Raw genomic sequence first — 14,713 nt, forward strand, 5'->3', positions numbered from 1 at the left:
TGGAAATATAATGCCTTTGAATTAATTAGAAGTAAAACTCCCTCGATGAATGAGCCTGTTTCTGCAAAGCAAGTTTGGTGAATTTATTAAATATTTTTGACAGAAAAACACCACCCTTTTAAAGAATTCAGAGTGAACGATAGCTCCAAAAAAAAAGCTAAATCAAGCTACTGTTTAAGCTCTCTTGGACTGCTGGTGATCCTCTTCTTACCTCCTTAGGCAAGTTCTGTCTGACACTGGCATAACTGAGAAGGGGATAAGTGACGTTTAAAAATCATTTTATCTCTGTCAGCTTTTTATTTGAGAGAAACGGTGGCTTTTGACAGTCAAATCGACTGCTCTTCCATCTACCAGCGTCTCAACGGTCAACACGTCAACTCATAGTAAATTGCTGAAATGAAAACAGATTCACCATCTGCTGTGCTAGATGAAATGCTTGATCCAATTTCCCCCCGACTGCTGAATCATTAACCCATATTTTTGAGCTGACGATTATATCTAGTACTATCCCATCACAAAAGTGATTGACCATTGTGACCCAAATACATTTAAAAATAATAATAATTAAAATCACCCTATTTCTAAACATTCCCAGCTAAAATATTAGAATCCTTGATTAATTCTCAGCTAAGATCTTTCTGATCTTTGAAATGTATTCTAAATGTACATCAGTCGAGTTTAGACAAGGTCATAGCACTATCTCTGCGGCATCCCTAGTACAAATGTGGTTGATTGTATGGATAAAAAGCAACATTGTGCTGCCCTCTTCATGGACCTTTCGATACGGTTGATCACACACTGCTAATTCAGAGGCTTTCCACAATTGGCCTAGACCAGGCTGCAGATATAACTCAATGTGGATCTACTGATGGTGTTTAATCAGGATTCCTGGATATTATGATAGGACCCAAAATTGACCCCCGTGGGACACCTATGTTTTTTTACTGTTTACATTAACAATATTATCTTGTCTGTAAAAAAAAAATTGTAACTCGCAATTGTATGCTAATGATACTGTTGTGTATGCTATTTCCCCCAAGGTTGACCAGGCTCCATCTGAACTACAGTCGGTCTTCATTGTACAACAAAATAATTCTATTGACCTGAAATTAGTATTGAATGCAGGTAAAACTAAGTACATGTTCTCGAGAGCGCATAAAAATAACTAATGATTTAAGCATATGTACTTTGGTTGGTGTCCATATTGATCGTGTCCCTGCTTTCAAGTATCTGAGCAACTGGACAGATGAAAAGGTGACTTTTAAAAAAGCCTATTGAGGAGTTAAGCTGAGAATAAAAATGGGCTTCTTCTATAGAAATAGGTCCTGCCTCTCGATAAATAGTAGAAAGCAGATTAGGAATGTCGGTGTTCCTATCGGTCCTAGACTATGGCTACATCCTCTATATGAACGCAGCTTCTACTTCATTAAAGCCGTTAGATGCCGTTTATCATAGCGCACTGCGCTTAATTACGGGTGACAGTTTTAGCACTCATTTCGCATTCGCTACCAGAAAGTTGGTTTGAACCTCTGAGGTCACGTAGGTTGATACATTGCTATTTATAAAAAAATGTATAAAGCCCTTTTACAAAAAGTCCCACTTTACCTAACATCACTACTAAACTTTAGACATAGGAGTTACCACACCTGGTCTCAGGGATGGCTAACTCTGGACATTCCTTTGGTCCCTACTGAGTTTTAGGTAAATCAGCTTTTAGTTTTTTTGCACCTTTTTTGTAGAAAACTCTTCAAAATGTTGTGAAATGTGATGTTTTGGTGCCTCTAGGCCAATTCAGAACACTGATTGAGGACCTTTTTACTGATGAATGTCTGTTTATGACTTTTTTATATATATTTTGTTCTGTAACTCATCTGTAAAAAGAGACATTGGTCTCAGTATGACTCCTTGATGAAATAAAAGGTTACATAAAAAGACATTGATCACGCCATGCTCAAACACAGAGCCAGTTGATCAAGGTCCGGTTGAGAAGCTCAGATATATGCTCTAATGTGGAGCCCTATTAAACAACCTAATCTGAAAACCTGAATACATTTGCTGCAAATGTGCCATACGTCCATGCCTGTACATTTTACCAAAATTACACAAACCTAAAACACAAGGCAATTATCCAGGCAGACCAGAGGTTGCTATATGCTCAATGCTAGAGGCATTGTCGAACTTCGTAGACTAATTAAATCTCATGTGCAAGCATTGACATGTGTGAAAGACTATTGACTTCATAAAGATCTCACCAATAACGGGTTTAACAGAAGACTTGTTTGGTCACAGATGTCGAGTCTATATACCAGCTGGCAGTCCTAGCTCACTATTTGAGACCGACATACTAACAAATACCCACCAACAAACTTTATTCTACAGCTGGATGAATATGTTTCGACGTATAACTACTTCAGGTTTGATGATGAATTCTACCTCCAAACGAATGGAATGTCAATGGGCTCCACATTCGCTCCAAGCTATGCTAACCTTTATGTGGGTCATTTTGAGGAACTTTTTGTTAATAATGAAAACTAAAATCAATTTTTGAATAAAGTCTTGAAGTGGTATCGATATATTGACAACATTTTTTGCATATGGGAAGGAACAGAAAAAGAGCTGTCAGACTTTATGGCATTAACCCCAATCTCAAATTCACTATTGAATGTGACACTCAACGTGTTCATTACCTCAATATGTGGATTGAGAAATCAAATGGAACCCTGTTTACAACTCTGTATCGAAAACAAAAACCGGACAGAAATACTCTGGACAGCTTCCATCCGGAACCATTAAAGAGAGGACTTCCAAGAAGCCAGTTTTTCAGACTGCGCCGTATATACACACCACTCCATAGAGGACTATCTAGAAAAAGCAGTGGAGATGCACACTAAGATTATAAGAAGAGGCTACTCTCCACAATGTGTGGATGAAGCTCTTAATTTGGCATTGGGGGAAACACGAGGTGAACTGCTACAAAAAGACCTGCTAAAAGCTAAAGAACAATCCGTAATGTTCACAACTACATATACTTTGAACTCACGAAAAGTTTGAGATGCTGTCAAGAAACACTGGCATATTTTATCATCGGACCCAGCTTTGCCGGCCGAATTTAAAAATTCACCACTTATTGTGTATAGGAGAGGTCGCAATTTACGCGATAAATAGGGTCATGCCAACTGCCAGCCACAAAATAAAATCAGCCAGGCTTTTTTACGCTCTCTTCCGAATGGTAGCTATATATGCAGAGGTTGCGCACAGTTTGAATATTTCTGCCACCCACACACAGGAAAATAGTTCCAAATAAATGACATTATTACGCGCTCCAACACCCATGTTATCGACATCATTAAATGTTCATGTGGGCTGTGCTATGTCGGTTAAACCTCTCGCTCTCTCAAACAGAGAATTAGTGAAGATAAAAGTTCAATCAGGAGAAACGACAGGGATTATCCAGTCGCAGTACATTTTACTGACCTGAAGCATGATATTTCTACCTTTTAGATTTTGTGGCATAGAGAAAGTTAAGATATCAGACAGGGGAGTGATATTAATAATACTCTGAGTAAAAGAGAATGTTTTGGGATTTTCACCCTCCAGACATTATTTCCTAGAGGTCTTTAATGATGAAATGCCTATGTATGTTATGTTGTGAACATGAAATGTGCCCCTATTTCAGATGAATCTACGTTTTTCTTTTGCTGAACACAATGATTTATGAAAACTTCCTTGTTAGGTCGATGTCCTCATTGTGGTTTTACAGATGTGTTTAATAGGTTATGTACACACTTTATTCTAATATTTATGAAATCCACATTGTGATATATTGTAGAACATTAGTTTTTTTCTCGACTCCAACCCCATTCGATGAGTGGAACGGACGTGATGGGGCTTGGTCTACATAAGGGTGCTAATTTTTAAAAGCTCTGACGAAGGCCGTGAGGCCAATACTTAAAGCTTAATAAAGAGCAGTGACACTATTAAGAGCAGTGTGAGCGTTTCCTATTTTATTCGACGGTTACCATGCACCTGCAAAAAAGATAGGTCAAATGTGCTCGTGCCTTTTGAATTTTGAAGCCACATAATCCAAGTCAAGCTACATCTAAATCTTTTTTTTCTCGAAAATACAAAGTTCACGATTCACAAATTAATTGATTCAGCAAATATAATGAATGGGCAGCATGGTAGCCTAGTGGTTAGCGTTGGGCTAGTAACCAAAGGTTGCAAGTTCGAATCCCTGAGCTGACAAGGTACAAATCTGTCGTTCTGCCCATGAACAAGGCAGTTAACCCACTATTCCTAGGCCATCATTGAAAATAATAATTTGTTCTTAACCGACTTGCCTAGCTAAATGAAGGTAAATAAACAAAATAAAAAATAAAAAGTAAATTGTTTGTTTCATTAAAAATAATCATTAAAATTAATCATATGAAATCAAAAAAGTAAAAGGAGAAAAATCACTTTGTATGGCCTTTATTCTTGAGTGTTGGTGGAAAGATTTTTGGGACACGATGAAAGCATATGCTATCAATCACTAAACAGTTAACTAGAGGATACAATACAATTGAAGTCGGAAATTTACATGAACATAGATTTGGAGTCATTAAAACAGTTTTTTTAACCAACACACATAAGAAATGTGCCCACGCCCAATTTTTCAGTTTTTGAATTGTTAAAAAAGTTTGAAATATCCAATAAATGTCGTTCCACTTCATGATTGTGTCCCACTTGTTGTTGATTCTTCACAAAAAAATACAGTTTTATATCTTTATGTTTGAAGCCTGAAATGTGGCAAAAGGTCACAAAGTTCAAGGGGGCCGAATACTTTCGCAAGGCACTGTACCTTCAAACTCAGTACCTCTTTGCTTGACATCATGGGAAAATCGAAATAAATCAGCCCAAGACCTCAGAAAACAAATCTAGACCTCCACAAGTCTGGTTCATCCTTGGGAGCAATTTCTAAATGCCTGAAGGTACCACGTTCATCTGTACAAACAATAGTATGCAGGTATAAACACCATGGGACCACCTAGCCGTCATACCGCTCAGGAAGGAGACGCGTTCTGACTCCTATAGATGAACGTACTTTGGTGCAAAATGTGCAAATCAATCCCAGAACAACAGCAAAGGACCTGAAGATGCTGGAGGAAACGGGTACAAAAGTATCTATATCCACAGTAAAACGAGTCCTATGTCGACAAAACCTGAAAGGCCGCTCAGCAAGGAAGAAGCCACTGCTCCAAAACCGCCACAAAAAAAGCCAGACCACGGTCTGCAACTGCACATGGGGACGAAGATCATACTTTTTGGAGAAATGTCCTCTGGTCTGATGAAACAAAAATAGAACGGTTTGGCCATAATGACCATCATTATGTTTGGAGGAAAAAGGGGGATGCTTGCAAGCCGAAGAACACCATCCCAACCGTGCGGGTGCTTTGCTGCAGGAGGGACTGGTGCAATGAATCATCTGAGCGTAAAACGTCAACCGGACATTATCGTAGAGCACTCAATTGATTCACTCTATATGTGTGCGTTGTATTGACCTGTTCCCTTATTAATAAGTGATTAAAGATTTCGTTTATGTATAACTCTGACTTGTGTGATAAGTTTGCCTCTCCTCATTTGATAGTGAAGAAATTAACCACCACAGCATCCTGACGGGTTGCATCACTGCCTGGTATGACCTGCTCGGCCTCCGACCGCAAGGCCCCACAGAGGGTAGTGCGTACGGCCCAGTACATCTTCGGGGCCAAGCTTCCTGCCATCCAGGACCTCTATACCAGGCAGTGTCAGAGGAAAGCCCTAAAATTGTCAAAGACTCCAGCCACCCTAGTCAGACTGTTCTCTCTGCTACCGCACGGAAAGCGTAACCGGAGTGCCAAGTCGAGGTTCAAGATGCTTCTAAACAGCTTCTATCTCCAAGCCATAAGACTCATGAACAGATAATCAAATGGCTATCCAGACTATTTGCATTTCCACACCTAGATAGCTAACCGTATGCTTTAACTTGAAATGAAAACGACAGACTAAATTAGAAACTTGTAATATCTGAAACTTTAGCGAGCTAGTGTTGGGGAATAATCAGAATTAGTTGGTAACATAGGTAAGATGTTTTATATTCATCTTATGTTTGTAAGTTACTTCTCATCAGAATGTGTTTGTATAATACTGTGGCGGGGTTGCAGTATCTGTTCTCTGTCAAGACTAAGTTATTTGGGCCGGAGAGAGGGGAGAGGTCAAGCGTGTATCTCTTGGCTCCACAATGTCTGTGTGCCAGTCAATGTGTCTCTGTGATCTTGTCAAGATAGGATGGATTTGATATATGCCTGTTGATATGTGGATTTGGTTTATGGTTCTGAGTTTGAGAAAAGAACATAGTTTAGGAGACAAAGCTGAACGATAAATTATGCCGATGCTGTCTGGCTATGTGTGTCTTTGCTATAAAGGATCTCAGTTGCAATGTGTAAGGAACTCTCAGAGAATTCATTTATAGACACTGAATTGATCTGAGAGTCATAGGGTTGTGATGGAGCTCATATAATTAAAGATGGACTTTGTGATAACTAACTCTGACTTGTGTGTGGTTTGCTTTCATGATTTGGTAAATACAGGAAATTTCCACGACACTAGTCTCTTACATAGATGGACGCCAAGAAAGCCATTGGTCAACTGCAAACCATACAGAATGCTGCAGCACAGGTACTGACCAAGACCAGATGAAGAACACACATTACACTGGTTTTATGGTCTCTGCACTGGCTGCCAGATTTTCTATTGTTCTTAAAGAAATCCTAGACTGTGCACCCCAATATATGTCAGACATGCTTTTAAGTTATGTATCCAGTAGGTCACTCAGGTCCTCTGGCATTGTCCTTTTAACTATCCCAAAGCCTAGGACCAAGAGGCATGGAGGCAGCGTCTGGAATAGCCTGCCAGAGAAGTTGAGTGGGGCCAAAACTGTGGACACATTTTTAAAAAAGAGATTGTAAAACCTTTTTAACTTTGCTTTCCTTGGGGTGCTTTTAAGTCTTTCAGTTTCTCATTTTATATATTTTTATCGTATTTTTGTTGTGCAGTAAATACTTCAGCTTAATTTTTTTTTCCCCTGTGAACATTGTGTTAGATTACATGTTGGAAATGTGCTGTATAAATACTGCTTGATTTGATATAGCCTCGTTATTGTTATCTATTGTGTCACTACTTTCTACTTTTATTTGCACATTTTCTTAACTTTACACTGTTGGTAAAGGGCTCAGAAGTAAGCATTTAAGGTAAAGCCTACATCTGTTGTATTGACATGTGACAAACACAACATGTATTTAATTTGGAGTACATGAATCCCCAGCTCATTTGGTCCAATGTATTGATATACCAACTCGCACCGAAAGAGAAAAAGAGTTCTGTTATCTCCCATTCATTTGGCAGACCCTTTTCATGATAGAGGCTGCGTCTGAAGGCTCTGGTCAAAAGTAGTGCGCAATATAGGGAATAGAGGGTGCCATTTTGAATACAGACAAAGAGCGACTGATAAAAGTACATACCGGAAGGAAGAGGGTGGATTGGGAGCCCTTGCCTACCTTTTCAGCCAGGTTCCTCCTCTCCCTGCGGTCATTGTCCTCCACCTCCATGTTCTCTATCCCTGAGCAACATGGTCAATGAATTAATCCCTGCATCAAATCACAGTAACAGGCTATCAACACAAAAGGACATACACAGTGGTGAAGAACAGTTAAATGCAGCGGGTGGCCGTCTTATCGCAACACTTGCCATCATTTTCTGTTACCCCCCCAATGGTTTAGACATTTAGAGGTTATATACTGTGCAAAGTATTCACACCCCTTGACTTTTTCCACAAGAATCTCAAATATAAAATATATTTAGATTTATTTAACACTTTTTTTTTTGTTACTACATGATTCCATATGTGTTATTTCATAGTTTTGATGTATTCACTATTACTCTACAATGTAGAAAATAGTCAAAAATAAAGAAAAGCCCTTTAATGAGTAGGTGTTCTAAAACATTTGACCTGTCGTGTATTTTCCTAAGTATGTGAGAGTAGGGTGATTCCCTTGTTGGCTCTTGAATCAGGTCCACCAGCACCAATGACGAACGCCCTAACCCAGGGATAACCAACTAGATTGTACAAATCATGACTGGTACTGAATATTTATACCCCCCTCCAAGGAGGCGTGTATTAAATGGCGCCGGAGAGGATTGCTGTCATTTCATGGGTTCTTGACCAACCGTGTTATTGTGTTCGTTTTTTCGCATTTTTTACAACTTATTTTGCACATAATGCTGCTGCTACTGTCTCTGATGACCGCAAAGAGCTTCTGGAAATCAGAACAGCGATTACTCACCTTGAACCGGATGAAGAATCTCTTTAAATGAGTTGGACGAGAGCCATTTACTCCAGACACCCAAAGAGGCCCTCATCCCAGTCATTCGCTGGAGAAAGAGACGGAAAAGAAATCGCAGAAAGAGATCGGGGTGCCTTGTGAGGACCCGCTGATGAATGGCTAATTTTCCCTTGCCATCCGTACTACTGGCCAATGCACAATCGCTGGAAAATAAATTGGACAAGCTTAATGCAAGTATATCCTACCATCTGGACAATACCGTAATATCTTGTGTTTCACCGAGTGGTGGCTGAACGACGACGTGATCAACTCACAGCTGGCTTGTTACACACTGCATCGGCAGGATAGAACAGCAAGAAACACTGAAAAATGCCTGAGAGCACCAGCTGTTCCAGACGACTGTGTGATCACGCTCTCCGCAGCCGATGTGAGTAAGATCTTTAAACAGGTCAACATGGACACAGGGCCAGAGGGATTACCTGGACGTGTAGTCCCAGCATGCGCTAAACAACTGGAAAGAGTGTTCACTGACATTGTTAAACCTCGCCCTGTCTGAGTCTGTAATATCAACATGTTTCAAGCAGATCACCATAGTCCCTGTGCCCAAGAACACTAAGGAAACCTGCCTAAATGACTACTGACCCGTAACACTCACGTCTGTGCTTTGAAAAGCTGGTCATGGCTCAGAACACCATTATCCCTCAGGGGTGCGTGCCCAGTCCCCTCCTGTATTCCCTGTTCACTCATGACTGCACAGCCAGGCACGACTCCAACACCATCATTAAGTTTGCCCGATGACACAACAGTGGTAGGCCTGATCACCGACAATGACGAGACAGCATATAGGCAGGTAGTCAGAGACCTGGCCGTGTGATGCCTGGACAACAACCTCTCCCTCAACGCGATCAAGACTAAGAAGATGATTGTGGACTACAGGAAAAGGAGACCCGAGCATGCCCCCATTGTCATCGACGGGGCTGTAGTGGGGCAGGTTGAGAGCTTCAAGTGCATTGGTGTCCACATTGCAAACAAACTATCCTGGACCAAGCACACCAAGAGTCGTGAAGTGGGTACGACAAAACCTATTCCCCCTCAGGAGACAGAAAAGATTTGGCATGGGTCCTCAGATCCTCAAAAAGGTTCTACAGCTTCACCGAGAGCATCCTGACTGATTGCATCACTGCCTGGCATGGCAAACTGCCCGGCCTCCGACCGTAAGGCACTCGAGGGTAGTGCGTACAGCCCAGTACATCACTGGGACCAAGCTTCCTGCCATCCAGGACCTCTGTACCAGGCGGTGTCAGAGCAAGGGGCAAGTGGTACCGGAGCGCCAAGTCTAGGTCCAAGAGGCTTCTAAACAGTTTTTACCTGTTCAGACTACTGAACATCTAATCAAATGGCCACCCAGACCACTTGCATTGTCCCCCCCTTACACCGCTGCTACTGCTATTATTATCCATGCATAAGTCACTTTAATAACTCTACCCACATGTATACATTACCTCAATTACCTTGACTAACTGGTATTTAGCATCGCTATTGTTATTTTACTGCTGCTCTAATTAATTGGTACTTTTATTTCAGGTATTTTTCTTAAAACTGCATTATTGGTTAAGGGCTTGTAAGTAAGCGGTTCACTAAGATCTACACCTGCTATATTCAGCACGTGACAATTACAATTTGGTTCCTCTCACTGGTATAGTCACGGCCCTGCCTGATGCTAGAACCTTTGTGGACATGGAAGTATGTGTTTGTGTAATAGGACAGTTCCTTCTTCTCACTTCATATGACCTGACCTCGGCCGAATTCCTTACTTATTTTTAATCCATGGCCGTCCTACCTTCAGGTGACTAAAAGCAGACTGTTGCCTTCAGCCTCCCTCAAGAGTCATGATATTTAACCAAGTTTAACATGTTTGACAGAATGTAACATTTCTGCACTCCCTCGTCTCAGTCAGTAACTTTCCATACACATAGTTCATAGCCATACTCCATTGACCCCAAAACACACATTCCTTATACAGTTATCAGTCAATTCTAGTCTGGTAACATGAATTACTATATTTCAAGCCAGAATCCAACAGTATGTACTGACAAGTGACCTACTGGTTGTGTGTAGGTACTGACATGTGACCTACTGGTTGTGTGTAGGTACTGACATGTGACCTACTGGTTGTGTGTAGGTACTGACATGTGACCTACTGGTTGTGTGTAGGTACTGACATGTGACCTACTGGTTGTGTGTAGGTACTGACATGTGACCTACTGGTTGTGTGTAGGTACTGACATGTGACCTACTGGTTGTGTGTAGGTACTGACATGTGACCTACTGGTTGTGTGTAGGTACTGACATGTGCCCTACTGGTTGTGTGTAGGTACTGACATGTGACCTACTGGTTGTGTGTATGTACTGACATGTGACTTACTGGTTGTGTGTATGTACTGACATGTGACCTACTGGTTGTGTGTAGGTACTGACATGTGCCCTACTGGTTGTGTGTAGGTACTGACATGTGACCTACTGGTTGTGTGTATGTACTGACATGTGACTTACTGGTTGTGTGTATGTACTGACATGTGACTTACTGGTTGTGTGCATGTACTGACATGTGACCTACTGGTTGTGTGTAGGTACTGACATGTGACCTACTGGTTGTGTGTAGGTACTGACATGTGACCTACTGGTTGTGTGTAGGCACTGACATGTGACATACTGGTTGTGTGTAGGTACTGACATGTGACCTACTGGTTGTGTGTAGGTACTGACATGTGACCTACTGGTTGTGTGTAGGTACTGACATGTGACCTACTGGTTGTGTGTAGGTACTGACATGTGACCTACTGGTTGTGTGTAGGTACTGACATGTGACCTACTGGTTGTGTGTAGGTACTGACATGTGACCTACTGGTTGTGTGTAGGTACTGACATGTGACCTACTGGTTGTGTGTAGGTACTGACATGTGACCTACTGGTTGTGTGTAGGTACTGACATGTGACCTACTGGTTGTGTGTATGTACTGACATGTGACCTAGTTGTTGTGTGTATGTACTGACATGTGACCTAGTTGTTGTGTGTATGTACTGACATGTGACCTTGTTGTTGTGTGTATGTACTGACATGTGACCTAGTTGTTGTGTGTAGGTACTGACATGTGACCTAGTTGTTGTGTGTAGGTACTGACATGTGACCTACTGGTTGTGTGTAGGTACTGACATGTGACCTACTGGTTGTGCGTAGGTACTGACATGTGACCTACTGGTTGTGCGTAGGTACTGACATGTGACCTACTGGTTGTGTGTAGGTACTGACATGTGACCTACTGGTTGTGCATAGGTACTGACATGTGACCTACTGGTTGTGCGTAGGTACTGACATGTGACCTACTGGTTGTGCGTAGGTACTGACATGTGACCTACTGGTTGTGCGTAGGTACTGACATGTGACCTACTGGTTGTGCGTAGGTACTGACATGTGACCTACTGGTTGTGTGTATGTACTGACATGTGACCTAGTTGTTGTGTGTAGGTACTGACATGTGACCTAGTTGTTGTGTGTAGGTACTGACATGTGACCTAGTTGTTGTGTGTAGGTACTGACATGTGACCTAGTTGTTGTGTGTAGGTACTGACATGTGACCTAGTTGTTGTGTGTAGGTGTAACTGATAGATGCACACACACACACACACACGTTTTTAAATGTGCAGTGGGAAAGTTGGGAAAGTAATCAGACCCCTTCCGTTTTTCCACATTGTTACAGCCTTATTCTAAAACGGATTAAATAAAATGTTTTTCTTCAATTTACACACAAATGCCCCATAATGACAAAGCAAAAAAAACAGGTTTTTAGAAATATTTGCAAATGTGTTCAAATTAAACAGAAATACCTCATTTACATAACTATTCAGACCCTTTGCTATGAGACTCGAAATTGAGCTCAGGTGCATCCTGTTTCCATTGATCATCCTTTAGATGTTTCGACAACTTGACTGAAGTCCACCTGTGGTAAATTCAATTGATTGGACATTATTCGGAAAGGCACACACCTGTCTATATAAGGTCCCATAGTTGACAGTTCATGTCAGAGCAAAAACCAAGCCATGAGGTCGAAGGAATTGTCTGTAGAGCTCTGAGACATGATTGTCTGCAGCATTGAAGGTCCAAGAACACAGGGGCCTCCCTCAATCATAAATGGAAGAAGCATGGAACCACCAAGACACTTCCTAGAGCTGACCACCCGGGCAAACTGATTAATTGGGGGAGAAGGGTCTTGGAGATTCAGAATTCCTCTGTGGATATGGGAGAACCTTCCAGAAGGACAATCATCTCTGCAGCACTCCACCAATCAGATCTTTATGGTAGAGTGGCCAGACGAAAGCCACTCCTCAGTAAAAGGAACATCACAGCCAACTTGGAGTTTGCCAAAAGGCACCTAAAGACTCCCAGACCATGATAAACAAGACTCTGGTCTGATGAAACCAAGATTGAACTCTTTGGCCGAAAGCCAAGCGTCACGTCTGGAGGAAACCTGGCACCATCCCTACGATGAAGCATTGTGGTGGCAGCATCATGCTGTGGGGATGTTTTTTAGCGGCAGGGACTGGGAGACTAGTCAGGATCGAGGGAAAGATGAACGGAGCAAAGTACAGAGATCCTTTGTAGATAACCAAGGTGGCTTAAGAGAGTTGGAACTAAGTCTGACTCAGCATTTTTAGGTCCTATACAACATCTGTTTGGTTCATTATCAGTTAGGTTCTAGGCCCAACGTCGACAGTTTCATTATTGTGTGGAAGGACCACTAGAGGGCAGGCTGGGCTCATGGATAGTAGCCCAACAAAGCATGGGAGACAAGGTAACCAGAGTCAATTAAGCACAGCTGACGGTACTAATGAGATACTCTCCTTCCCCTATAAAAGAGAGAATGGAACCAGCAGAGGAATGGAACCAGCAGAGAAGGGGAAAACTATCTCTGGAAGATGGCCACCGAGAGAGAGAGAAGCTGTGCTGAAAGAACCACGAAGATGGTGACAAACCTGTGATTTGTTTGTTGTAGTTTAAAGATTATCCTATTGTGTTCTTGTCTCATCTGTAGAAGAAGATGTGTGTTTTTCCTTGGAAGATTTTTCATTGATTATGTTAGAATGTTTTTGTTGACAAAATACCCTCAATAGAGAACCGTGTTCAATCAGAAAAACCTACTCCTGACTCGTTTATTCCACCTTCCCGCTTTAGAGTGACGCCTAATTACTTGGTACGCTCACATTTGCAATAATTAATCGATATTGAATAAAGATGATTGTTTGAAGAAATGACAAAGTCTCTCTCACTTGAATAGAATATTCCACCACATTTCTCTGAACAATTGTCCTTGAGAACTAGGATAAAATTATTCTGTTGGGCGATTTTAATATTCATGTTGACAAAGAGACTGACTCCAAGGCCGTTGATTTTATGAATCTTTTGAGCTCTGTGGACTTTATCCAACATGTTACGTGCTTCTACACCTGCATTGGTTACTGTTTGGGGTTTTAGGCTGGGTTTCTGTACAGCACTTTGAGATATCAGCTGATGTACGAAGGGCTATATAAATAAATTTGATTTGATTTACTGGGCCCATCCCTAACTTCAGCCATACTCTGGACCTGGTTATTACCAAGGAGCTTTCTATTGACATATCCTCTACTGTTGATGTTAGTTTAGCTGATCATCATGCTTTATTTACTACATTGTTGCCCACAGCCCAAGGTAATACTGAACAAACTATTTAGAAACGCTATCTTACCTCTGAAGTTGCTAAAGAGCTTTTTGTGTGTGTATGAATAATACACCATCACCTTCCTCATGATGATTTAGTTGATAACTTCAATATCAAATTAAGGGCAACACATCCAAACAGAGAGCCCTGTATAGGACACCAAAGCACTGCCTTAGCTGATTTCTCAGAACTATTGTACATTGTCCTTGAACTATGACAAAATCACAGATGAGTGAGGAAACAGAATCATCGAAAAACACATTTCAGAAAGGCAGAACGTCAGTGTTGCAGGTCCATTATGATATTCTGAGCAAGGCAACTTGGCATATAAGGCAATTAGAAATGACAGATGGGCACATTTTTCTAACTTGATCATTAATAAATCAGAATCATTTGAGAGTGCTATTCAACCATAGATGGCCTGATAAATCCTACCCCCACAAGCCTGAACTTTACTCCACATCTAAATGTGATGAGTTTACTGCATATTTCAGAGATAAGATAAAACATTAGGCTGGGTGCCAGTCAAGCAAGACCTGAAGATTGATGTTATGTGACCTAGCCTACCACGCAAAGGCATTATGGAGTTACTTTCCCTGT

General features: G+C 41.3%; 1 protein-coding gene across 1 annotated transcript in view; it reads right to left on the reverse strand.

The window, feature by feature from the left end:
- Positions 1-14,713, reverse strand: part of LOC118373314 (ubiquitin conjugation factor E4 B-like) — a 91,025-nt gene that overhangs the window by 63,737 nt on the left and 12,575 nt on the right. The window contains 2 exon segments of the mRNA XM_052500501.1: positions 7,575-7,636; positions 8,361-8,448. Of these exon segments, the coding sequence (XP_052356461.1) occupies positions 7,575-7,636; positions 8,361-8,448 (150 nt within the window).

The sequence above is a fragment of the Oncorhynchus keta genome, unplaced genomic scaffold, assembly GCF_023373465.1.
Source record: "Oncorhynchus keta strain PuntledgeMale-10-30-2019 unplaced genomic scaffold, Oket_V2 Un_contig_10789_pilon_pilon, whole genome shotgun sequence".
NCBI classification, from domain to species: Eukaryota; Metazoa; Chordata; class Actinopteri; order Salmoniformes; family Salmonidae; genus Oncorhynchus; species Oncorhynchus keta.